This window comes from Haplochromis burtoni, unplaced genomic scaffold (genome assembly GCF_018398535.1).
Source record: "Haplochromis burtoni strain Fernald_Lab_line unplaced genomic scaffold, NCSU_Asbu1 Contig_8, whole genome shotgun sequence".
Lineage (NCBI taxonomy): Eukaryota > Metazoa > Chordata > Actinopteri > Cichliformes > Cichlidae > Haplochromis > Haplochromis burtoni.
This window is the reverse complement of record NW_024582369.1, coordinates 1,578,247-1,604,838: the sequence shown is the minus strand read 5'-3', so window position 1 is coordinate 1,604,838 and position 26,592 is coordinate 1,578,247. Positions and strand designations below refer to the sequence as shown.

At 42.3% G+C, this 26,592-nt stretch overlaps 3 protein-coding genes across 12 annotated transcripts in view; 1 reads left to right on the top strand and 2 right to left on the bottom strand.

The window, feature by feature from the left end:
- nhsl1b (NHS-like 1b) overlaps positions 1–3,762 on the top strand; it is a 99,742-nt gene extending 95,980 nt beyond the window's left edge. For 6 of the 9 annotated variants that reach the window (XM_014338411.2, XM_014338390.2, XM_005914512.2 and 3 more), the window contains 2 exons: positions 418–447; positions 1,291–3,762. In XM_014338411.2, coding sequence (XP_014193897.1) covers positions 418–447; positions 1,291–1,966 — 706 coding nt within the window. In that variant the 3' untranslated portion in view covers positions 1,967–3,762. The remainder of the gene's footprint in view (positions 1–417; positions 448–1,290) is intronic. The other 3 variants (XM_014338401.2, XM_014338418.2, XM_005914516.3) reach the window with 1 other exon arrangement.
- On the bottom strand, positions 2,654–11,064 carry hebp2 (heme binding protein 2). The gene is made up of 5 exons (XM_005914522.3): positions 10,947–11,064; positions 10,631–10,767; positions 8,772–8,907; positions 7,968–8,148; positions 2,654–7,796 (listed from the first exon to the last, which is right to left on the bottom strand). Exons 1-5 carry the CDS (start codon positions 11,047–11,049, stop codon positions 7,610–7,612), a joined length of 744 nt encoding a protein of 247 aa, XP_005914584.2. The 5' UTR covers positions 11,050–11,064; the 3' UTR covers positions 2,654–7,609.
- A 1,556-nt stretch (positions 11,065–12,620) lies between these two features.
- Positions 12,621–25,722, bottom strand: cmtr1 (cap methyltransferase 1). Of its 2 annotated transcripts, none has more exons than XM_005914521.2 (24): positions 25,700–25,722; positions 23,466–23,570; positions 20,612–20,778; positions 20,287–20,445; positions 20,071–20,163; positions 19,908–19,979; positions 19,655–19,749; positions 19,376–19,448; positions 19,075–19,273; positions 18,852–18,970; positions 18,641–18,737; positions 17,460–17,592; positions 16,976–17,155; positions 16,832–16,888; positions 16,675–16,732; positions 16,495–16,563; positions 16,164–16,295; positions 15,835–15,960; positions 15,528–15,619; positions 15,293–15,361; positions 15,050–15,097; positions 14,801–14,913; positions 14,574–14,682; positions 12,621–13,706 (listed from the first exon to the last, which is right to left on the bottom strand). In XM_005914521.2, exons 2-24 carry the CDS (start codon positions 23,563–23,565, stop codon positions 13,571–13,573), a joined length of 2,496 nt encoding a protein of 831 aa, XP_005914583.1. In that variant the 5' UTR covers positions 23,566–23,570; positions 25,700–25,722; the 3' UTR covers positions 12,621–13,570. The 2 variants fall into 2 exon arrangements, with proteins under 2 accessions (XP_005914583.1, XP_005914582.1); XM_005914520.3 differs by lacking the exon at positions 25,700–25,722 and adding an exon at positions 25,246–25,693.
- Positions 25,723–26,592: the final 870 nt, after the last annotated feature.

The window sequence follows — 26,592 nt, the reverse complement described above, 5'->3', positions numbered from 1 at the left end:
ACCTGCGCTCTCTGTTTGGATGTTTGCCACTGCAAGTTCACAACGGAGCCTTTGAATTCAGGTGTGTTTGAGTGCACGCACGTGGGATTGTGCGTGAGAAAAGTCTTATGTAATGCTGATGGGCTAATGTGGAAAGGGAGCTCACAGCGGATGACGCTAGATGGAGGTTGAATTTAGGGCACAGACATATTTTGCAGCGTTAGATTCTCACACAAACCATTTCCATCCCTTCAGTCCTCCCTCGCACTTTTTTGACCTTCACACAGCGCTGTACATCCCCACAGGTTATTTGCCCTTTAGGGAAGATTTCCCTCCAACGATCTAATCTGAGGATTAAAGAATTTTGTCTCCCTTATCACAGAATGTGTACTTGTAATTCCGTTAATCATGTTTCTCCTCTCTTTTTCCACTGTGCAGAGAGGGAATGGGTGCAGTGTTTCTAGAGAGGTGCGTAGTGGCAAGTAGCCCCTTTCCTTTAATTAGCGAGCCTTGTTTTCACCACCGCCACGCTGATGCTGCCTTGGGATTAGCAGCAGTAATCCCTCGGTGCAACCCGCCACCCCCCGGTATCACAGACACAGATTAATAAGGCTGTTTTCGCCTCAAGCCCTAACGCCTCCTAATTCTGCCAGTTGCAGCTTTTATTGCCATGCTTTGGTGCAGGAGTTATCAACACTCAAGGATGAGTGGTGCAGCAGACTACGCTGATACCGACCACAACAACCACCAACCGCCTCCTGCTGAGAGGAGGCCGCCTCGTCCTCATGTGATTAAAACAGCTCTGGGCGCTTTCCTGTTTGTTTTTGATTAATTTTATTGTGCCGCGTCTGAGCTTTCATGCAGCGTTGCAGCTTCTGCAGCTTCTGCTGTAAAACCTCACCGAATTTCTTTTAACCTGAAATGTGTAACTCTTCTTCTTCTGCTCCTTAGCCCTGGTTTGTTTCCGAGATACGCCGCCATGTTTGTTTGCTGGGGGCAGTGCTGACATATGGCAAATTTGGGACAAAGATTTGTGGAACGTGGGCAGCAGAGTTTTAAATGTAATCTTTTTTTTTTAAGCTGCAGCACAAACATCAACAAGAGTAGGCTTACATGTGTGAAATCCCGTGGATGAATAGTTAAATCTGAGCTCATTGCTCCCTGACAACACTGCCCCAGTAACTTAGTCCTGTATTTTGCTCTGTCGAGTCAGCATTTATTTGCCCTAAAATAATTTGATCAGCCGTGCTTCCGCTCGCTCACTCAGCAGAATTCCTCAAGACTATTTTAAAATCATCTTTTCTTCCACAGGTCAAAGCGCAAGGTCCTGGGTCGCAAGGAGTCCGAGGAAGACAAGACCCGGCCTGGGAGCCACTCGCAATCTCCACCCACCACCCCGACGAGCCTGTCTCCAGGGATGACGTCGTCGTTGCCCCGTCAGTCGGGATCCATCCAGCGCAATCTCCGCAAGTCCTCAACCAGCAGCGACACCTTCAAGGCACTTCTCCTGAAAAAGGGAAGCCGCTCTGAGACCAGTTTCAGGATGTCTGCTGCCGAAATGCTTCGTTCCACTGACCCACGCTCCCAGCGAACGCGCTCCGAATCGGCGCTGGACTCCCCCACTGCTTCTCCCTCCTCACCGATGGCCCTGCACAGCCCGGCCGGTTCCCCGGGCCGGGGTAAGAGGGCAGCTGACGAGCGGGGCCGTTATGATGTCTTTACCCTGTCCTCGCCGACTTCGTCGCCCTTTTCAATGGGCGGATTTAAGTACGGGCGCTCTCGGACGCCGCCCTCAGCTGCCAGCAGCAAGTACAACGCCCGCAGCCGAATCCTCAGCAGCCCGATGACAGTAATCTGCGAGCGGGACGGGGAACTGGCTGAGAGCGAGTACGGAGACACGGCAGAAAGTCTGTCTCAGCCAGCAGCTCAGGCTGTCCCTGTGCTCAAAGACTCCAATGGCACTTTATCCGAAGAAAGCAGAAGTTAAAAGACCAGGAGCCGCCCCTTAGCTTTGGGGAGCTGAACTTATTCGTTGTAACCAGGCAGGGAGCTGGAAGAGGAGCCCAACACAAGGCCCTCTAGAGACACCTTCCTGAGCTCCACCCCCGCCCCTCTGAGGGAGTGGACATGTCTGGTCCTGATGCGGGACCTGGATGCAGCTCCATCACGGACCGGACAGAGCGCAGTCTGAAGCAGAGAAGTGGACCTGCTCCAGCTTTTTAAGACTGCCATGATTCTCATTCTTTCCTTCGTTTGGTGATTCACCTTTTTTTGTTCAAAGAATAGTGTTTCTTTTAGACCTGGTGTTCCTAGTTTTGTTTGCCATTTGTTTTTTTGTTTTCTTTCTAACTTCATCCTGCAGGAGTCCTTTTAGTTTCACCAAAGGACTAAAAGTTAAGATGGCAAACTTAAGTGAATTGAAGGAATGGAGAAGTCACTGACTGTTCGCTTAACTTTGCTGCTGTGGTGCTACGTAGCTAGGAGAGAGTGGAATGTAAAAGTGTGCGGGAGGCTCGCCTGTTTTCAGTTTCTGCTTTTCCTCTGCTGGCTGTGGGAAGTGTTTGAGAGCACCGTGGCTTGCAAGTGTCGGCTTCAAACAGCCAATCAATACGTGGAACGGGCGCGAGGACGTGGTACAGCAGGTGGCTCCGCGGTACAACTTCACCTACGGTTACCACTCTTTGATCGGTGGTTTTAGTTTGCAGAGCTGGTGTGTTCAGGGGTCCATAGGAAGTGCAGAGGGCTCAGTGCTGCCATCTAGTGACAGGGAACAGTGTGGAAAAATAGTTGGGGGATACGAAGGTTCAACCAAAACATCAAAATTACTCTCTGAAAAGGCTCATAAAAGTTAGTTTGTAGAATTTGCACTGTGCACAGTTTTTTTTTTCCCTTGGTGAATTAAAAAAAGAAAATGTTTTAATAAACCAATTACATCATGTCATGTCATGTGTTTGGAAGTTAAGTAAGAAATGATAACATTAGAGTAAAAGAATATTTTATTATCTTTTAGTGATCGTGTGGGTTACCAAAGAGCTTGAAAAATGAAACGGAGTTGGACGTGACAGCAATCCGATAGTCTGACACCCCCGTGCATACGCTCCGAGAAGATCCACCAGACCCTGTGGGGGCAGATTTCTATATAATTTCTATAATGCTGTTGACCTTTCTGTTTATCCTTTTGCAGTTTTATATGGTTCTATATGTAAATAAATAGAGAATTGAGTTTTAAGTCACACTTGACCTATTTTCAAAGACTTTGTACATTTTTTTTAGAACCCTCTGTTTGCTGAAAGGGAGTGGTTTCCTTTTTCGTAGATTATTTATTTTCACATAGGAGGGCGTCGGTATGGTTTAACTGGTCAGAGTCAGCTGACGGGTGGTTGAGGCACAGGAAAGAGAGGTTAGGGGTTAACCAGAGAAATCAAAAAGCCACATTTAGCTGGCTGACCCCCAGCGAACCGTTATTCTGTTAAAGACGCATCAAAAAGATAATATCAATTTTAACCAGCCTTTAATCTGAAGTCATGCCACACTGGTGCTCACCGCCGAATAAACTTGGTGACAGTCGTGAGACTTCATAACCTCCTAACAGCCTGTGTGTTAATCACCTGTGACCAAATAATGTGTCTCCCAGAGCCCACCAGGCTGTGATTGAGCGCTCCTGAAAGCATCTGTGCTTGTGAAAAGACAGAGAGGACAGAAGAAGTAGTGGGAGTGGAGCTGAAGGCAGGCTGCTAACGCTCTCGTGTATGTCTGTGTAATAAAAACAAGGTGATATTTAAAGAACGCATCTCTGTGTCATTTCTGTGTGTGTGTGTGTGTGTGTGTGTGTGTGTGTGTGTGTGTGTGTGTGTGAGAGAGATTCACGGCCATCTGCCTGCTCAACACCCCAAATCACAGCCTCATTAGCACCGTCGCCATGGCACCCACACTCGTCCGTCATCTGGAAAACTCCCATTATTCACCCTGCTCCTTCTGCAGGGGTCATCACTTATATTCCTTCTGGACATCCTATTAGGACACACTGTGTTAGAGCCTCTCGCGTGACTCCCAGTTAGCGCTGAGCCATCCAGACAGGACGCTGCAACTTCTCAATATTCCTGCATCAACGTCCTGCAGAGAGACACCTATAAATACCATTGCGCCACTGGCCCGTCAGTCTTCTCAGGGGAACAGAAACGCAGACAGTGTCTTAGTATTTTAAATGAAGCCCCGTCACCTCTGATTCAGCAGCCACCTGCCCTCTGACGCAGCGTCCATCTGGCTGCGAGACAGGAATCAATATGAACTCCCCGCAGCTATAATCACACTATTGACACTTCACCGCTTCCCCCCCGTCTTCTTACATTCAAGACCACTCAATGGAGAGTGTTTATAAGTCATGGCAAATAAAGCAGGGCTGATCGCAGGGAGGCCAGGAATAGTAACCACATGTGTTTAGGCTGGAGAACAGAGTGCTGCTTCACTTATTAAACATCTAGCTTTTTTGCACTTGATTCCACACAGAAAGACTCCGGTCAGATGGGGGAATCAAACCAGGACCTTCTTGCTGTGAGGCAATAGTGCTAACCACCGTTTTCATGCTAATAATTTTCACATGGATTCAAATCCAGGTTGGGACGTTTCTGTGTGGAGTTGTTGGAGCGCGTTCTCTCCGGTTACTCTGGCTTCATCACAATCCAAAGACGTGCATGTTGGGTAATTTGGTTAGTCTAAACTGACCATAGGTGTGACTGAATGTGTTAGACCTATGTGTGTACCCCCACCTTTCGTCATATGACAGCTGGGATAGACTCCAGCACCTTCTCAAATCTGGATAAGTGAAAGAAAGGTGGATGGACTGATTTGGAGGGCATAAAATTTTACAATGTGAAAGTATTTAAAGATTCCAACACAAGAATGCTATTAAAAAAAAGCATAATAGTAGAAGAAAGTGTTTTAATCAAGCTAAATACTTAGTTTAAACCACAGAAGAAAACAGTTTTTGGGGACCCGCTTACAGCAGCTATGTAGACTCCCAAACCTTTCCAATACTGGTGTTTAGAGGTTTCTGTCTGAACTGTGTTAAACTCTAGCATTCATTCACCAGTCAGCTGAGCCAAAGTACTATAGTTAATGAATGGCAGGAGTTATATTAATCTCAAAGACAAAGAGTTCTTACATGTGCATTATGAGATATGAATACTACATCCACACAGTTTCTGTTGCATCCAAACTGAACAGTAAATTTCTCCAGTTAATCTCACCAGAAAATGAAAGTACTTTCACATCATCAGCTCTAGTCTCCGCCAGGCTGGAGGGGAGGAGATAAAATTAAAATACAAAACTGTGGTGTTTAGATTAAAACAGTGAGCCTCATTAAACCGATCCCCTCCACAGCACGTTTCGCTTTGCTGAGCACGGCCAACGAGATCAATATGCGTGTGTGTATGCATGAACAGAGGATAAAAAAAAATACATAATTTCTGCTGAGTGTGTGAACATGATATTGGGAACAATTCTGCCACAAATAAAATGAGTGACTCAGCAGACATCGGGCTGAGAGCGACGAGGGCGCGAGAGGAGACGTGAGGTGAGGTGAGAAAGGGCGAAGTGAGCCGCGGCTGACAAACGATCGATACGAGCCGAGGACGATCCAGATTTTATCTGTTACTGAACACGTGAAACTGTAATCTGTGACTGAAAAAGCCCAGCAGGAAATACAAATGACAAATACTTAAACGCACATTTATGATCCGAATAATGGTTTAATCACGAGTTATTGATTAGATAAGACAATTTACATTATGTAAACTTTCAAATTTCCCAATATTCTTATCAGTGCATTGCTCGTGCCATCATTCTTCATCCGAGCACTACTATGAGTAATAAACACACACACACACACACTTAATGATTATATGAAGATATAAAAGAAAAAAGGCACATTTTTATTAGCTCTCTGTCAATATTAAACTAAAAATGGTCAGTCTGAGCAATTGAGCACAAAGCTGGTTAAACACACATTTATATTCATTAACAAAAATGACAGCTTATGAGACGTGTTGCGACGGGCCCAGCCATTCATCACAATGGATGCATATGCGGTCGCAGTGGCAGTAAGTGAGGCCTGAGAGCAGATAAACTGAGATTTACCGACGCTCGGCCGCTTGCCAGGCAGAGTCACCTTCCCAGAGCTGACTGACAACACAAACCTTCTGCTAAACTGTGCAGCTGATCTACAAAGTCAAAATATGTTTAATGCTTAATCCCTTGCACTTGATCCCTCTGGTCATAATGGATTTGATGCGATCCCTTTCTTAATGCGACTCAAATCCAAGTACCAGGAGACACATTTTCACAGGCTGAACTCGTGGCGTGTGCAAATATTATACTCCAAAGTTCAGTGAAAACAAATATGAGGCTTCTGCACTTTTAGATGCACTGATAATTTTTGTGTAGATTTATTTTTATTTTTTTTTTTTTATGGACTGCGAGTCCTCACTAAACTGCAAAAAACTATTTCCCCCCCCATTTTGACTGCTGATTCACGTAACTCTAACTGACAAAGCCTCACAGTTGCATCTAATAGCCGTCAGACTGCACTTTTACACACAGCGATGACTGGATTTATCTGTGTTTTAATGTCCATAAAGGCACTAGTATTATTTTAGGACTGACTTAAAAACCCAACTACGAACATTTCCTTTGCTTTCTTTGTTTCCTACACACAGTCCTGTCACATCAATATGCGAGTGTAAACAAGTAGCAGTTAGTTGCCATGTTATTTGAACATTTTTCACAGCAAAGGCTCCGACTTGACGTTGCAGGAAAAAGCAGCTGAAACTGTTTGTTTGAAATTGTGTTTCATGATTATGGGTTAACTGTTTTCACTAAGTTTTCCAATAAGACCTGCAGGAAAGACTATATATATATATATTCTGGTTTACTTTTGCAAGTCTCACATATTCTGAGTGCAGCCAGTGATCCTAAAATAGATATATTTATGGTGTCAGCATGACTTAAACAGATCTTTGTTGATGGAAACATCTGATGACACGGCAAATCTAAGCAGCGTCGCCTGAGTGACACGTGGCTGCTCTCACCTGCTAGTGTGGGAGTGTAAATGAAAAGCAAGAAGCTTCGTGTCCGTCGCACACAGGAAAGGTACACAGTGTGCTCCCACAGTGAGCCAGCCTACACCGCCCCCCCTGGACCCGGCTCACACTGTGAATGTTATCAGTCACATGGGTGCTGTCCCTGCCCTGTCAGGCTAAAACATCTGCTGTGAAAAAGGAGGTTAGCAACATGCACAATCAAAAGCCTAAAATTAGTGTATTTTGAAAATATTCATTAAAAATATATATATATTTTTTAATTAAGACGTACTTGTGGGGTTTTCTGTTAACATAAGAAACATTTTCTTGACTACTTGGCTCCACCTGCTGGTTATATTGCTTCATATGGCTGATAGGACCTCTAGTTGTCGTGTAATTAGTCTCCTTATCAAGTTTTTCAGTGAGTAATCAGTAACTTTTAGTGTAAGTAACAAATCTAACTTTTGTTTCTGGTCAAACAGAAATGTATCAAATCATCACATTTAAATTCCCTTCACTAACATTTTGATAGGATAGAGTGACCCAGGAACGCTCTACTGCTCGTCTTCGTTCTTGAGGATCCAAACCTCATTCCTGCGGTTGGTCAGTTTGAAAGGGCTGTCGTACCCGGCTACGTAGTACGGTTTCTCGATGTATTGGACTCCATCCCTCTTCAGACTTTCCATAAGCTTCAGCAGCTCTTCACGCTTCATGTTATCATTGGAGAAACCACCGTATGTCCTGGAGGAATAGACAAAAGATTTCTTTCTTTCTTTCTTTCTTTCTTTCTTTCTTTTTTTAAAGAAAGAAAAAAAAAAACTAAACCACGCATGGCTGATCACTGTATTTGTTTTGGACTTTCACAAAATAAACAATCCAAAGTCTAACCTGGCGGCTCTGTTTGGACCCTACCTGACATACACCGTCAACTCCTTCCTGTGCTCTATAAACACCTCGGGCTCGTTGGGCTCGGGTGGAGTGGCCTGATGCTCCTCTGGGATGTAGAAGGATACGGTGAACTGAGATTCACACGCAGGGCCGGCCCCGGGTTTCACGTGGCACGTCACGGGGGCCGTCATCTCCACTTTGGCCTCTATAGAACCAGCAAGAAAGGAGGTTCTTTTGTTGAAAAGGGAAAAAAAAAAAAAGAGTAGCCACACATGCCAAACATCATGATGATGATAATAGGGCTGAAATATAACCAGCTTGTGTGAGATTTACAGATGTTAAATTTCCTAAACGAACTATCAGTCACCAGCTGGTGAATCGAAACTTTGGTGCATGGTGACAGCTGTACAGATGGTTGGGCTGTAACCACGATGTGCGCCAGATGAATGGGATTAAACGCCATGTTTACAGATCACAATCTCCTTATGCTGCTGACCTCAGGAGCCAGCAACACAAACAATATATATTCTCATAAATATTGCTGCAAACTGCTGAGCAAGGCAAAAGTAAGAGAGGAGGAACTGTTGCAAAGTGCTGAGCAGGAACGAAAGTGCACTTTCTCTGACTTTTCCATCCATTGATGCCTTGGAACCCCAGTTCTCTGTAAATTTATTGTGCAACATTAAAATACTGCCATTGTGACGTGTAGGTTTTGTAACAGATTTGCCACAGCGCCACAAAATAAAAGCCTTAAACAACTCGCACAGCCTCAGCAACGCAGGCTCAGCTTACCTTGCGTGAAGGTGATAGCAGTAACATGAAACTCACTGTTTTTATTGTTGCCTTGGATGTAGTTGAAGAGTCTACGGAAGCCAGTAGACAAGGCTGCTTCCAGCTGCATCCCGCTCACAGAGGTGCTCACCCACTTAGTGGGCTGGTAGGTGCGGATTTCATAGTCCTGTCCCTGCCACACACAGGCGCACAATGAGGATGACAATTGGTTATTATTGAGCAATTTTTTAAAAAATCCAAGATTTTGTATACAAAATACCTCGAAACTGTGAAAAAGACAATCCCATTTCTCTTCAAATGTGTGTTACAACAAAAAATATGACTCATTTAGCCACAAATCTAGAAAACTGGAGTTGTGTGAAAAAAATTGCTGTGTGAAAATTTCACACAGCAAACATAACCCAATGATTTGCAAAACTCATAAAAGCATATTTTCATTACAATAGACCAGAAAAAATATATCAAATGCTGAAACTGAGAAAATATAAAACTTTTAAGAAAAACATTGGCTCATTTTGAATTTGATGGCTGCAACATGTTTCAAGGTGGTGTTGGTGGTGTTAAAAAGTAACATCTGGAGGAATATTTTGCACTAATTAGGTTAACTGGCGACCGTGGCTCAGGGGGTTGGGAATCACATCTGTAACCGGAAGGTCGCCGGTTCGATCCCAGGGCTCTCTGTCCTGGTCGTTGTGTCCCTGGGCAAGACACTTTACCCTACTTGCCTACTGGTCTTGGCCAGAGGGGCCGATGGCACGATATGGCAGCCTCGCTTCTGTCAGTCTACCCCAGGGCAGCTGTGGCTACAACTGTAGCTTGCCTCCACCAGTGTATGAATGTGAGAGTGAATGAATAGTGGCATTGTAAAGCGCTTTGGGTGCCTTGAAAAGCGCTATATAAATCCAATCCATTATTATTATTAACTGTCAGCACATCAGTAACATGACACAGAATAAAAAGGACATCTAAGACTTTAAATATCTCATCATCTACAATACATAATATCAAAAAAATCTCAGAATCTGGAGAAATCTCCATGCGCACGAGAAAAGGCCCCAAAATCAATTCTGGATTCTTGTGACGTTTGTGCTCTCGGGCAGCATTGCTTTAAAAACAGGCACGAGTCTGTCATGGAAATCACTGCATGGACTCAGGAGCCCTTCCATAAATCACTGTCTATGAACACGGTTCACTATCCATGAATATATATATGAAACATGATCCAGAAACACTACCTTCTTCTCTGGGCCAACGTTCATTTAAAATGCACTAAAGCAAAATGGAAAATTTCTGTTGTCAGACATTTCTTTTGTCTGCCCCTCCTGTAGTTCCATCCCTGCTGTATATACAGGTTTTAGAATAACACATACAGCTTATCCAGCGTACACAGCTGGCATCCAGATGATGCCAGCTGTATACGTGCTATTATGAAGCTGTGCTATTACAATAGCACAGCTTCATAACAGAAGAGTCTGGGTGTGAACTGACCTGCCTGCAGTTCACACATTTCACCACTTGAAAATATTTAGCTCGTTATGAAATTAATAATGCAACAAAAAAAGGGCCGTTAATCAGTTACAAATCTTATATCAGACAAGACTTTCTCGAATTGGTCTTTATTCTTGTTTATATTTAGCACAAACATCTGGATGATCTACTGGATAAATTCAGCATCACAAGAACTAAAAAATCAAAAAGTGGAAATATGCATAACGCAGTGCACACACGACACAGGGGTTAATAGTTTAACCAAGTTTACTGTGGTTTCTTCTGCTGTCAACTGAACATCAAGCACTCATTTAATGCACATCACCCTGTTGTCCCGTGACAGCGGGGACAAGCTCAGACCAAAGGTCCAATATTCTGTTTTATGAGCTAAACTGCAGAGCACTTACCTTTTTCTCCTCTGCAGTGAATTTCGGATTCTGCAGACCAGTTGAGAACAACACTTGTCCCACAGCTTTCAGCATGACTGATGATCCAAACCTCCTTTTCCAAGGATAAGACAGAAGCAAACTCAGCTTTCCAGCCGCTGCAAAGTTAAACAATAATGTAAAACCGCGCATCTTAGGTTATTCAACAACTTCCTACAAATGCAATCGCTTTTTTTTTTCTTATTTCGGTGGACGTGTAGCTTTTTATCAAAACACAGCAAAATTATTTTTTTACAGTAAAATAATAACATATAAAGATAGAAAAAGACATAATTACCAGTCAACTCGAGTGTTTGGTAACCGATGTCTAGGCGAACAAGGTGGGTGCTGTTAGGAGCGCTTGTTTTCGTAACATCTCTTCCTGTTACATAAATGCGCATTTTGATTGGCGGACCGATTGTCTTGTCACAATAGGACACGCCCCGAGTAAATACAAGCCTTCTCCCGGAAAGTTCAACTTCAGCCTGAATTTAAACCGGTTTGGCATGAATATGTACACCCTTTCGTACCAAAAAGTGATTTCCGTGTGTGTTTGTGTGTTATTTAATGTCTAATGTCTTTGCTTATATTAGTATACAGGCTGTGGTCAACAGGCTTTATAAAAGGGTTTATGTAAAATAAAGAAATGACCTGTTTTGAAAGTATCCTTGCCCTTATTATTATACATACTGTGCTCTACATTGTAATCAGCTCAGTCCTTTCTAGCCACTTACAAAGTTTTTATAGAATTATGTTTTACTTGTTGCAATTTCTGCTTAACATCATGTAGACTTTTTTATCATGACAAATCAATTATATATGAAGTCATTTACAACAATTCTTCTACTAGAAATATATAGATTTTTAAACCAGTTACTGAAACTTTGCATCTGTTTGATTATTTCTTTCATAACTCATAAGTTTTCCTGTATACATTTATTTCAGTGCAGGTTTTACATCCAATTTTATTTTAATTTCAGTTTAACAGCAACAATTTTCACATCTACTTTTAGTAATCTATAATAACCTTCTACTATAATTGGTTGGGATGTATTATTTGGATGTAAGATAATGAAATGATAACGTGCCTGGAAAATTCCAGTGAAATAGGATTTTATTGTGTTCAGAGTTGAAGGTAAAAGAGTAAAAGACAATGTTTCTCTTGTGTAATGTGTAAAAAGCAGCAGAACTGTGAGGACAATTTGCTGTTAATAGAAGTGACTCTCAATCTTATGAGTTGCCAGTGAAACTGAAAGGATTCAGAAAGTTAATGTGGAATAAATGACCCAGAGGATCAGATCTTTTATTATTATGAAGGCACATCCAGAGATACCAGTTCTGTGGCAACCACCTGCAAAACCACGTGCCATAGTGGAGGAATCTATGGATAGACCTGATAGGCTGAACATCAACCCAGCAGGTCCATTGTGCAAGGAGGAACAGGAGGAGCACTGATGGAGGCCTGCACAATGACGTCCAGCAGGCTACTCACCTGTGTGTTACTGACCAAACTATCAGAAACAGACTCAACAAGGACCAGCATGAGCTTCTGCCATCCTTTAGTGGGGCCAGTGCTCACAGACCAGCACCGTGCAGCTCTTGAGACTCTGCAGAAAAACAGGAGAAGGCAAGTTCTGTGGCAACCACCTGCAAAACCACTGCTTTTCCTTGAGGGTTGACCTGCACTTGTTAATGCCTGTACTTACACAGCAGGTGAAATAGATTCATAATGGTTCATGCTTCCAGAGTGAACAGATTAGTATTCCCAAAGCTTTATTTCTCTTATACTGGGCTCAAATTCCCACAGTCTGACCACATTTCTAAAGCTGTGAGCAAAACAACTAAGCTACAAAATGTTGTGTGCACTTGTGTAATTTGGCTGGTATATGAGCACACCCGTTGCCTTCTAACAGCTTAATCCAGCCTTTACTCCAACTACTGTCTCCACCCAATATCACCAGGCAGTTGAACATATATTGTGGGAACAGCATCTCCCATTTATTTACTTATTAATATTTACATCAAAGAGATTGAAAGCTAAATTTACACCAGAAAAATAACTCATTTGCAGCATTAAAAAAAACAAAAACCAGACACAAACTAGAAGATATGGAGGCACAATCTTAAAGAGCAGGTGGGGTACAAACAACCTCAAAGCTAAAGGGGACACCTTCCAAACTTCACTCCCACAGTCTAGATGACAGAGAAGCGTGGAGAGGAGAGAGCTGCTCCATCTCTGAATGCACGTTGAAATGACTGTGAGAACGACTTAAAGGGTGATCTACATGCTACACAGTTTTGCAAGGGAAAGCACCGCGACACTGTTAGTGTAAAGATGAGGCAAACAGACCCGTGTGTTTTCTTTAGAAGACCAGTCATGGTGAGAAGAAAGAATAATTACAGATGTGGATTCACAGTTCGACCTTGTGACCCTATCTATCACTGCTAATGCAGTGTGCACAAAAACAAGAGTGGCATTGAGGAGGAACTGGAGAAACTGAATCTATAGGGCACAGCAAACACCTCCATGTTGTCCTATAAGGCAATGCTACTCATTACAATTCAAAATCAAAGGTCGAGTCAAAGGAAGTGGAAAAGACTGAAAAATAGACCGGTCTGTCAAACGTCAGTTTTACGAGGACATGCCACTGCTAAAAACAGCAGCAAACAACTCCAACCTGATAACAAGATAACATGGAGGTACCTTCCAAAGGGTCATAAAGCAGTTTATTGATATTTAACAAGACAGTAAGCAACGGATTCATAAAAACAATCAGCTGTAAAGTCATTTTAATAACCGTCCTTTGATTGTTAAATGAAATGACGATTAGTGAACTGGATTGTACTCTTTGCCAAGGCTTCACAATCCAGCGCACTCTGTGTACAGTCTGCAGCTGACGAAGCCCTGTGACTGGGAGTCTTTCAGGGCTGGTAATGCTGGTGTATGAAGTACAGCACGTCATCTTTGGACAGTTTCTCAGGGTCCACTCTGGTTTGAGAATCATGAACTATAACCCCATCCACCCAGGCCCAGAAGAGCCGCTCGGAGTGGCACACGCTGCAAGGAAAAGAATTTGTCAATATTTTCCATGAAATAGTGAAACAGCTTAAATGCTGTTTAACACGTTTCCTGTGTTCTATTGTGAATAAAACATGAGCTAATGAGTAGGGCTGTGCGATATGACCAAAATCTAATTTCCTGATAGAAGACATTTATCGTCCCGACAACGATATATATCACAAAAAGTTTACATTTTCAGCCAATTCTGTGAATCTTGGGCAACTCGACTTGCGTGAAGTGTTTTCAGCTGGGTATCGTGTACCTGGCGGCCGTTTCAACTTGAAACGGCCGTAATTCTCTTCGTGAGTATTTATTACACGGCGTGCTTCGGGGAAAAGCCTGTTCTAAGGTTTATTTTTTAGCACCTGACGGCTCTTTTTGGCCGCTCATCTGTCACGTGATTCAGTTTATTTTGAAAAATCTCAACAGGAATTTCAGCTTTACTGTGAAAGATTTATGTGGAAAATAAACAAGCGGACGGCGGAGCCACACGATCATTGTTGCTAATGACAACGCATAAAAACAGCCGCTTGTCCGTCCGTAGTGTGGTTATTACTAAATGTGGTTACTAAATATAAGAGAAAGAGAGAACTTTAAGAAATTCTACAGTGACCATCAAAACAATAAAAAAAAAAATTGCCATAAACAGTTTATTTTGCGACACCACAAAACAAACGATAGCGTAAAATGAAACGATAGACGTTTTTTTATCGTTATCTGATATATATCGTTATATCGAACAGCCCTACTTATGAGATCTTAAAATATTTACATTCACTTATTATTTTTATTTTAAAAAGCATATGAACTTTTTCAGATGTGAATCTCTGGAATAAAGAGAGAAATTAAGAGGACGCTACATACTGGAAAGGAGCAGCAGAGTTCGGTGGCATTGCATAGGTCGACTCCTTGGTTGTTTTATTATAAAAGAACTTCATCTTGGAGTTTTTGCTGCACGCCATCGTCCACGGCTCTGAATGGTGGAGGAGAAAAGAAATCCCGCATTTATTTACTTACTAATAAATAAATAAAGACATTTTGCTCGCAGCATTGTTTGTGCTCGCAGTTAAAACAAATCACAAGATACAGACCATTGACAGTCTTGATGATGTAGAGGCCCGTGGGAAGGAAGTGTCTGTCATCTCTGCCTGTGTAGGACAGACGCGGGACACCACCTGAGCTCTTTGTCACTTTCATCTCTAGTCTGGGTGGGGAAGGAAATGACAAGTTTTTCTGACAAGCGCCATAAAAGGAGCCTTGATCTTGAAAAACAGGACAAATCTAAGAAGCTGCAGTAGTAAATATACACGGCAGCTACTCAAAGGGTTCTCTTCCCATACCTGACAAAGATTTTCTCCATTTCTTCCAGCCTGTAAACCTCCTTCACTCTGGGGGGAAAAAAGATGCTTTGTAATCTTTGTAACTTACCAAACTGCAAGTAAGATTTCTGCTCAGCGTTCGATCACAACTACCACAGCAGTACTTGGAAGCAGTATTTTTAAGAATTATAAAACATGTGAGATTGCATAAACCAATATTTAGTTAGTAAGAAAATAAAATTAAAAGACGGCAGATGGGAGTACCTGATGGGGTTCATGTCTGGTCTGCTGGGTTTAGCCACCGCCTTCACAAACTTGTCAGCCATCTGGATCCTGGAAACATAACAAACATCATTTAGCAGACACAACGAAGATTATCTGAAACTATTACAATATAAAACTCAATATACAGGGAATACATTACTAGTCTTTTTAATGATTTTCTACTTTTTTCTCATACAAAGACCCATTTTTAAGCTAGTGGATAAAAATGTCTCACCGCTGGTTGAAGTGCTGATCTCTTACATCAGTGCCGTTCAGTATTAGCACATCCATTACATGAACTGCGCTGATTCTGCGCTGAGCTTTGCCCTGAGGACCAAAGGGAGAGCGTAACACAGCTCAGAAAGCATCCTACTCAGCTGCACATAAACCGCAATGCAAGTCACGCATTCTGATTGAGGCTAGCTGTAAAAGGTCGATACCTTAAAAAAATGTTTAAACAGAAAATTTGAGTCCAAGAGGATCAGAATAATAAGTGATAAGAAAACCTGAGTCTGTCACAGAGTTTTAGTCCATTCTCTCACCTCGCCCTTTAGTTCTTGGACAATCTCTACACTTAGAAGTGTATCTCTTGGCAGCTCCAGCTTGAAATTCTCCATTTTCTTCCAGCGCACAGGCATTTTCCCATCCCAGGTGTAAATCTGAGACTTCTGCAAAAGTCATCGAAAACCAGGTTTGATCAAAGTCACGCAGACGCTAAAGTCTCTGGGGTAGTTACAGAGTTCAATCAAAACAAAGAGCAAACACAACAGAATTTATGACACTGCCTTGGTGGAGGTTTGAGGTCTTGGAGTGCTTCTTGTTATGTTTTGTTTTCCGTGTCACACAAACCACATTTTTTCATCCAACTCACCCCCAGTGCTAGAAGAAAGATCTGCTCTCCACCTCCCACAATGCACCTGTAGTCCAAGACATGGCGCAACTTTTCGAGTGTGGTGGAGTTGAGAGGAGTCGGCTTACACTGGAACGACTCCACGTCTGAGCTCTGATATGAAGCAGAAAAAGAGCAGAAAGTGAGACACATTCAGAAGTTTAATGAGCCTATTTATAACACTGTTTCACATGAAAAAATCATTTGTCTTTTAATTATTCATTCGTTTCTACGGTCTGTATGGCAGAGCTCATTTATCAGCGCTGTACAGTACCCAGTAGGATTTGATTTAAACCCAAATTTATTAACTGACCTTAATCAGCTCATAGAATTTTGACTTTGGGTCTGACGAAGTAGGAGCGACTCTGGCCTTGTCTGGGACCTAAAAATTGACATAAATAAACATAAAGTGCACATAAAAACTTGTCTTTTTTTAAGTCATTCTTTCAAAATTCTCTTTCAGTTTGGTATGTATATCGGCTTCTGTACTCACTCCCCAGAGCTTCAAACACTCCTTCCTGATGTCAGCTTGCCTTGTCTCTGAGAGATTCCTAGAGACAGTGTAACCCAGTCAGTTTCCAGACAAAAACACCATGTCAAACACGTGGTTATAGTGCAGCAAAGATAAATGTTCAACAGTGTTTACTCACGAGTCTACAACAAAAGCGTGGATCTTAGCCAAGGCCTTGATCTGGACTGCACAAAGGCTGAAGAGACAATTAAACACCATCTTTGTCAGTCACTGTGTTTCATGAGCAGTGATTGAAGGCTTTGTGGATTCTGAGTGTTTCTACCTCTCATTGGAGTTGACCATAAACTGGTAGAAGTCCGTGTCATCCTTGATGATATTCAGCGGAACCACCTCTGTAACGTCTCTGTCCGTGTTCCTCAGCTGGTTCAGCTTCAGGTTGACTCTGAACATGTATTCCCTGACTGCGTCTGAGCCGGGTTTCAGGCCACGGCACACAATGTACCTGTGGATGACAATGTGAGAAGAGATCTGTAACCTCACTTACATAAACCCCCTCATAAATCCTACATTGGATCTATAGATCATCCTACTTTCCCTGCAGTGAGCTGAGAGATTTAATCTGCAGCAGTTTAGACTTGCAGCACAATTTACCCTGGCGAGCGATCCCTATGAGCCCATCTTGGTGAATGGGATGCCACAAAAGCTTCTGAAGTGTAGCGTGTAGGTGGCAGAAAATGTAGCTATTTTACAAACACACTCTCATCGTATTCTCACATGTACAAAGACACATTATAACGTGGGCTCACCTCTCAGAGTTTGCAGGCCTGCTGGTGACAGGTTTGAAGAGTGAGATCCTCTCGAAGCAGAGGTAGAGCAGGTACACCAAACCCACGCTGAAGGGAGTGAAGAGGTCAAAAGTCTTACAGACAAAATGCCCACCTAGGGGAGAGAAAGTGAGACTTAAGCTGTGTCCAAAGTCATGGGCTGCATCCTCCTGAGGACCTGTCCTTCGCGGTCTACGTGAGCCGGGTCCTTCGAAGACCGAGAAGGCCAGAAGTGCGAAGCTGTGAAATGGGACAGTCTAGCCTTCAGATTTGCGTCGGTGGAGTTTAATAAACTCAGCCGTCTGCTCCTTGCTATCTAAAATATAACAGCTGGCGTAAATTCTCGACCATCTCACACTTCTGTTTAATCAGTTTTTTGTCTGACGTTTATTCAGAGGAACCCACCTGAGGGATTAATAAAGTTATTTAATCTAATCTAATAACTTTCACCTCAGACAAACCGATTTACTCAGGAACAAATAAAACACTGAAAAAAGCCCAACAATAACATTTTTAAGTTATCCGAGCGACTTATATATCATGTTTAGCCTGAGTAGCGAAAGACCGCAGGCGCCTGAAAACAATGAAGCCGTGAGTCTGCCGTTCTCGCAGACTCGAGTGACCATTGAACCCCCCGGCTTGCTATCGAGCGGTTTGGGTAACAGATGTCTCCGAAAACGTTCCAGCACTTTTGCAAATATGTGATGTCTTGATAAACCAAGCAGATATTTGAAGTTTACACAGCTACTTTCTCGCCTGAAAATATCTTAAAAGTATATTTTGTGACCCAGAAAGATTAATAAGATTAAGATTAAAACTTAGTAGCAGCAGCCATTGTTGGAAACTGGAATTGGCTGGGCTGTGCTATGAATTCTGGGATATGGTGGGCCACGAAGGATACACCCGACCCATCCTTCAAATCTGGGCAAAAGGAGGACGCATTTGTTGGCCGGACGCGAAGACAGCCTTCTTCGCGTCGCTGTGACGTAACTGGTCTACAAATGCGGCCTCGGGAGGATGCAGCCTATGTTTTGGGACACAGCTATAATGTGGGTTATAAACATACTGCACATGTGCACTGTACTGTGACAGGTGGTTAAAGAGAAAGTTTAGGAACACTAGTGAGTGTGTCAATTTACAAGCTTTTAAAGAGACATGCATACCCGTCCTGAGTGTGGAAATTGCAGTGAGGAATTGACAAAGCAGCAGCTGTTTGCTCAGGATCTCCTGGAGGTTCTCTTGGCCTTCCACGGAGAAGCCCTGGGAAAAAACAGAGACCATACTGAAACTGATCCAAACATTAAGCCATAATAACCTTTTGTGAAGTTTGTCCACCTTTATTTTATCCTCATATCCTACAAATATTAGTCTTACCCCATCTGCCATGAGGAAATGAAGCCCTCTCCTCTCCGTGCTCTCCATGACAAAGTTTCGGAAGGCAGTCACATTTTCAGGCCGAGTGATGTCACCGTCACCCTCCACGCCTCCCTCACCTGGGATGCAGAGAGGTGACGATTTCAGTGAATCATTCATCACTGGAAACACAAAGCCGTGTCTCTTGTCCCCTGGATGTGACGTGCGGGTTTTGTAAACGTACCGTAATAAGGCTCGAACAGCTCGCTCGGTGCTGCATAAAAATCTTCCAGCTTGAAGTCGCAGGGTCCTTTCAGCGTCATGCCAAAGCCCTTGGCATGCCAGCGTCTTCTCCACAGCACATATTCTGAAAAGCCTCCAGGTCCTGCGCACACATCACCAAAGTAAAGAAGCTCGCCCTCGCGGTCCTTCGTCAGAGGTCTCTGCATAATGAGACAGAAGATTTATGTCACCATCTGTTTATATGGAACTTTGTGCTGTGATACAACTAAAAAAGTTCAGTATTAATCAGCTGACCCACTCACCCCTTGGGAATCCTTTGGGTTGGTGAACATATGGTCGAAACAGTAGTCCAAGTTGGCCATTTTCATAGCTGCTCTAAATACACAACGCACATAATACAGCTCATCATTGTCTTTAAACGACTGTCAGGCCATAGAATGCTGTGCAAAATTTTAAAAAAATGTAAGAAGCAACCTAAATTAATACTCATAGCAGCAAACTACTATTAAAAAAGGAAACTACTTATATAGTATTGACACTGGCTACTCATCCTGCCTGTGTTTTACTACCGAAAGACTGACCTGTTGAGAAAGATACCGCCTCTAATAGTCTCATAAGGGTTGGAGCGTGTCCGTGCTCTCCTCATCTCCTCGCCCTCCAGGTCATCAAAAATTGACTAAACATCACAGAGGCGCAGTGATTACACAGCTGAGAAATATGTAAACTTGTGTTATCTATGACCCTTCCATCATTTTTTTCCCGGTGTACACTTGCCACAATTTAAATACCTTGTGGGAATAAATTTAACAGAAGCAAATACTTGATGTAACTCACTTTGCATCGTAGAAGAGTGTGCAAAAGATCTTCTGTGCAAAACTCAGTCTCATCCTCAATTTTAAGTTTTCTCTGTCCAGAGTGAAAATCAGGAATTATATAAATAGACTGCAAAAGCAATGCATGCATATCTGTAAGTGAGAATCTGAGTTTCTGGTTTTACCGGTCCCTGGATCATCCAGTCTCTAAGCTCATCAGCGTCTGGGATCTCTGTGGTGCATTCTGGGAACCAATCAACCTTCTCAACAGCACTGGGCTGTGCAGACAAACAGGAAAAGAGACAAAACAGAGATCAGGTGACAGTTAATTGATCATTCACATATATTATTTCAAACCTAAAGATTAAAAAACACAAATGCCAAAAAGGACTACTGCCTACCTCGGGTTCATCGCGCCAGTCAACATTAAGTTCTCCCTGGAAACCCTGCAGCGTGAGACCCAGACCTCTTCTCCCTCGCTGAGTAGAAGCCTCCACGATCTCCTTGCGTCCTTGATTAAACTTACCCAAACCCTCGCCCTCTCTGAAGCCCATTTTGGCCTGAAAGTGTAAGAAATAGCAAAAAAACAAGTAAGTTAATAAAACTCTAAGGTCAAATTCTTTGTTGTTTGGAAATATTCTGAAAAGTTGAACCCCCCCCCCCCAAAATTTAAAATACATAGAAACTGTCAAACACCTCAGCTTAGAGAGGGTTTTGATACATTACCATGAGCTTCTGTGACACACTGTTGTACATAGCGAACTTGGCGGAGGCCTGCGAGGGGGCGTCATTGTCCTGGGTATCAAAGGATGATGATGATGATGATATGGAGGGCATCGAGAACCCGGGTCTTTGATCCTCCTGGTCACTAAGGGAGTCATTTTGACTAGAGTCTACACACACACACACACACACACACACGAATTATCCATCAAATATAACAATCTTAGACCATCTTACGCATCTATAAAATACATTTAAAAGCTACAGCCTCATGTCCATTCCTGGTATACCACTGCACCTGGAAAGGACTCTCACTAGGTCAAAATTCTTCTTTGCAATGGCTGACCATATCTTCATTAATATACTTGTAAATGAGAACAGGCTCAATGGGGTGGAAGCACACTTATGATTAGCTCCTCTTACAGGAACAAATCATGCACTCATTTTTCCCATGTAGTTGATATTTTTATGAGATTTTGCTGGCTTGTTGAAACAGAATAATATAATTGAGTTGCTAGTGTGTTGAAAATGTAAATTTTCTAGACTTGCAATTTCCCCCTCCTCCTGCTGAAGACAACACCTGCGGGATCCTGGAGAGGCAGTCAGCTATGCAGTTCTGTTTTACACTCTTGTAGAGATTGTCAAAGGGGTTGCACAGCCAGGAAGCACCTTGTTATCTTGGAGGGGGTATCTCTCATGTTCTTCAGTGATTATAGTGCTTGGTTGCCATTCTAGAGGATGAACTTTTTTCCCAACAAGTCACACTTAAGTCCAATTCCCACTCTATGCCAAGGCGTTCATTCTGCATCCTCAAATACTTGCATGCATGCTTCCTGGTTCAACCTGCAGCAGGGCTTCTCCAAAGCCCAGGTCACAGGCATCAGCCTGAGCAATGAATATCTGCTGTAACTCTTCAGTAGGGGTCTGAAAGGGCTCTTCACACTCCACTCCACACAATCCACTGAACCCTACTGGCCTGGTTCTTCTTTGTCAAGTTATAGAGTGTAGAGAATCTAGGAATGAACTTTGTATACCAACCCACAGGTCCAAGTATCACTTGACTTTAGACATGATGGGATCAACTTTTTCCACTTGAGAAAAGGTAACTCCTTTACTGAGGACAGAACCAGCATTTCCTCCAAACTGCCCTCTGCACCTCTCCAGCCTTTCTTCATATGCTGCCCTTGAGATCCACGTTGTTAGCTTGCGTGTGTTACTGGTGTAGCTTCTCCAGAAGTGGACTGAGACTGAATACGACCCGAGCAAGACCACCTGTGGCCAAATTTGAGCATACAGGGTCTAGCTGAACTAACGCTGGTTTTTCTAACATTTCTGGAGCCTCTGATTACGTTCTTCTAGCCCTGGTGATGTTCCCACACAATGTGGTGCTACTCTCTTGTATTAGATTTAACAGAATAAGAACAGGATATGGCAACTCAGGAATTGCTGCTACTTTCGAAAGTCATGGTAAAGTATGTACTTCATGTGCTCGCAGAGTTATACAGTGGGCAAATTCAAACTACATCTATGTACACACACAGTGGGTACTGTCTTCTACATCCCACAGTTCTTTAGGAACATATTTGGGATACAATGTCCCGTTTATCAGTATGTTTACTAAAAGTGACAGAGAGTGTATCTTGGGAAGTAAATATTACAGGATTTTAAACAGAGTAGACTTTTTTGTGTGTTTGTTTTTTACCAAGCAGAAGGGTTTAATATAGTCTACTACAGTTTGCTGAACCACCACCTACCCCAAACTTACCCCGTGTTGGTCTGAGAAGGCCAGCATAGCAGTTAACCCTTAGTCCCTTGTGACCAATCAAGTAGGCATCAACCAGGTCAGCAGCCTCCTGAGCAGTCTTTGGGTTGTGTGTTTTGACCCAAGCCTTCACCTTTGGGAACAGCACTTTAAGATACTGCTCAAGGACCATCTTCTCCATAATGTCTTCTTTTGTGCAGGTGTCATAAGCCACCCACTTGCAAAACAAATGCTTCAGACGTGCATATAATTCTTGGGGGGATTCTTTAGCAGGCGTCTTGTAAGATCGGAACCTCTGGCGGTAAGCATTTCTGTTAATCTCATACGTTTTCAGGATAACAGTCTTCAGCAGGTAATAGTCTTTGGTGTATGCTGGGTCCATGGCCAGAATAGCAGTTAACGCCTTCCCTGTCAGCAGTGGAATTAGTCGGACAGCCCACTGTTGCCGTGGCCAGTTATAGACCTCTGCCAGTCTTTCAAAGGTGGAAAGGTAATGTTCAATGTTGTCCGACTCTTCTAACCTTTGTAACGTGGGTTCTCCGGCTGGAACTCGTGTTGGCTGACCGGCTCTGACGTCTTCAAGGTCCATTTGAAGCTGCATGACCTGACGTGACAGTACGCCCAGTTTCTCCTCCTGCTTGGCGGCCTTCTTTTCCTGTCTTTTATCTCTCTCCATTTGAATTTGTATGAATGTCTTATTCGCCTTGGCCAAAGAGGCCAGATTAGGCTCAGCAGACATACTGGAGCTAACTTCAAACTGAAAGTCAGCTTCCCCAGAGTCTGCAGTGGCACCTTCCTCCACATAATCATCTGTATGATGCTGTGGCAGGGGCTTTTTGAGAGGCATCCTTAGTTTAGAATGTCAGAGCACATATAAAATAAAACTGGTTGGGCAGTTGAAGGCAGGAATGATCTTCGCCTGGTTTAATGATTTAGTTAACAATAGAAACTGAGATACTAGTGTGCTGTTGGCCCACGTATAACCAAAAATCTCTAGTAGGTGCTTCAGTTTTAACTATAGTAAGAAAAGATTGGGTTTGTACCTAAATATAAGACTATTTTCTTTTGTTGTCTTTGTTTGTTTTAATTATCTACCTTGACGGGATAGTCTTGACTCGTCATCTGAACTGCTGTCATCACGATGCCTCTTTGTCCCATGAAGTGATGCAAAAGACACATCGGCTCGTCTCTTCATTACGGCTGAAAAAGAGCCAAGAAGATAACAGTGAAAAAATAAGAATAACAACAAACAGATAATAACACAGAAAACAAAGATATGTGATGGGAATAAAGCAACTGCTACAACTACGATGACTAAAGCACAAGTTCATATCAACTAAAATGCAAAGGCACATGATGCAAACATGTATGAGATGGACTCATATTTTATGAACTCTTTACTAATGATTTAATTTAGTGACTGATGAATGGATTAAAAAACAAACATTTGGTCAAACAAGCTCTTACAGGACAAAATTAATATTTATACAGGACTTTGCAGAACGTTTTAAGACACATCCATTTCTTCATATTTTTCTTACGAACAGCCAGACTTTCTTTCCTTTATTTTTAATTGTGGAAACTGGACACAAGGAGGACAAAAAAACAAAAAAAAGAAATAGCAGCCCTAAAAAACTATCTACAGCACATGACATGCCCTGAGAGATGCATCAAGTCCTTCAGTTGACAAATTTCCCACATGTGGGACTAATAAAGGTTATCTTATCTTATCTACTGTTCACTTAAGTCTCATCAGAAATGGTCTCAGTGGAAGGTTGGCTGTCAAGAAGCCATACTTAAAGATGAAAACTTTTGTTTCGAACTGTCGACAGTATGAAGTGCGGTCAGGAGAGAGGTACAACAGTGAGTGTCTACAGCCATCTGTAAGACATGATGGAGGCTTTTCATGTTCTGGGCTGCATTTCAACAAGTGGTGTTGGAGATCTAATCAAAATTAATGTCCTGCCAGAGTCTGATCCACCACGCAATACCATCTCAAACACATCTGACTGGCAACAGCTTCATTTATTTTTTAGCATGACAATGATCCCAAACGCAATGCTAATTCAGTAAAAGCGCACACTAAAGCACTATCAGTCATGGATTGGACTCCCCAAGGCCCAGACCTCAACATTGCTCAAGCAGTGTGGGATCATCTTGATAAAAAACAGAACAAAAGGCAGCCAACAACCAAAGAAGAGCCTTGGATGTCCTTCAAAAAAGCCCTGGAGAACTATTCCTGAAGGCTATTTAAAGAAACTACAAGAAAGCTTGCCATGGAGAGTTCAAGGCAATGTTGAGAGTAAAGGTGATCATATTAATTATTCATTTTCTTGAATTTTACAAACTATCGCTGTGCCTTTTAAACTGTATTTCCATTTATGTTCGCAGATGTTTTATCCCATTTTTCTAGCAAAATATAAAGAAATGAGAGACGGCTCAAGACTAGTGGCTTAGTAATTCTCAGTGATTTCACAAAAAAAGTAAGAATCTATATCTATATCCAAGTTTATCACTTTGATATAGAATAAGTTGATGATTTCATTATCACTTTAATTAAAAAATATTCATCCTCGACAATTTTTGTATTATGGTTAAGATGTCGCTTTAGGCTGTCAAAACAATTTTTAAAAAAAGCTGAGGATAGAAACAAACTTTTGCTGTAACCCTTAAATGTTTTATAAAATATGAATGCTCAATATGAAGACAACAAAAAGAAAGAAACGTTAGTGTTGTGTATTTCCTGTTATGATAGCTGCTATAAGGCACGGCTAAACATCAATTAAGAATATAATAAGCAGGTCAAATTATTTAGTTACATTGAAAATTAGCATAAACAGAACAGAGTTAACGTTACAGGAAACCCGAGGAGTACCTGTTAGCCTGCGTTACCAGGACTGGACATAAAACGTTAAATCTTCAAAGGTGAGAGAGAAAAAAAACTTCAAATATGACCCGTTATCTACTGCTTTCGCTGCAGGTGTCTTGCAGACTGACCCATGTCGATTTAAAAAGTATATTTGGTCAGCTAACGTGAACAGACTTGGCAGGTCTACTGGGTGTTTTCGGTGAGTTCAGCTGAAACGAAACTGCGCAGCCACAGCAGCTTTGGTCGGTAGCTAGCTCCGTTAGCCGGCTCGTTTTTACCAGCTCGGAGGAAAAACTTCACTCCTCTGTTGTAACACAGCATCGACAGAACGTAACATCCGTATATGCTTCGGGCTTTCCCAGTTACAGTTTATTTATATGGAGAATTTGTAGTGACTATACGGTTTCGAAGTTTACATTAGCCCGCGTTGTTTTTGGAGCCTTCGTGGGTCCTTCTTTACCTGAGGACGCGCAATAATGATGCGTAAAGACGTCTTCTTCTTCTTCTTCTTCTGAGGCAGACAGACTAGACTGGAGTGTTGCTGCCCTCTCCTGTTTGTTTTTTGTTTAAAATTTTATTTCTCTTAACAATTAAACATATTTTAAAGACTTTCTGACAAATAATCTGAGTATGTTAGCAAAAATAAAAAATTTTAGATTTTAGTGCTATATGATGGACAAAAAATGCCCTGAATTATTTTCTTAATGACCTTACATATGCTTCTTTTGTGAGTGAAAAAGGCCTGTTTTTTGCATATTGTATTTGTGTTTGTTAAATTAAAAAAAAAACCCCACACACACATTTTGACGCTTCCTCGTCTGATCTCATTTATTGGCCATATATCACTGTTTCTCAGGAGTCACTCTCACGCTTGCTAGGGACTTGTTTACCCAGTTCAACCCACTCCTAAGCCCATAATGTCCAATAATCTTTATGTACTTCTCGGGTTCTCAGGTACCCACCTAAAACTAGCCTCACAACTTTCCTGACTAACAGATTATTGATAGACTTTATATGGATTTCTCTTACAGTGGTTCAGTCTGCTGCAGAATCATATGACTCGCTTGTGTGTCTGCTTATACTAAGGTCAACATCCTGGCTTTAGGCAGCTTGAAGTCGCATTCAAGGAATCTGTATTTATCCGTGCCTAATAATAGCGAAGGCAAATTTACATAAAACTTAAAATGCACTGTTTTTGAGTGATTAAGTGATTAGAGGTTCCTTTAATCACACTTGCATGTCTATAAGATTGAGCTAATCTGTTCCTGGCATGTGACTCAAGACATCCTGAGCTGTTCTCCCTTCAAGACAAATATTAGTATCTTGTATACTTTCCTGTGAGAAAGAAAGGCA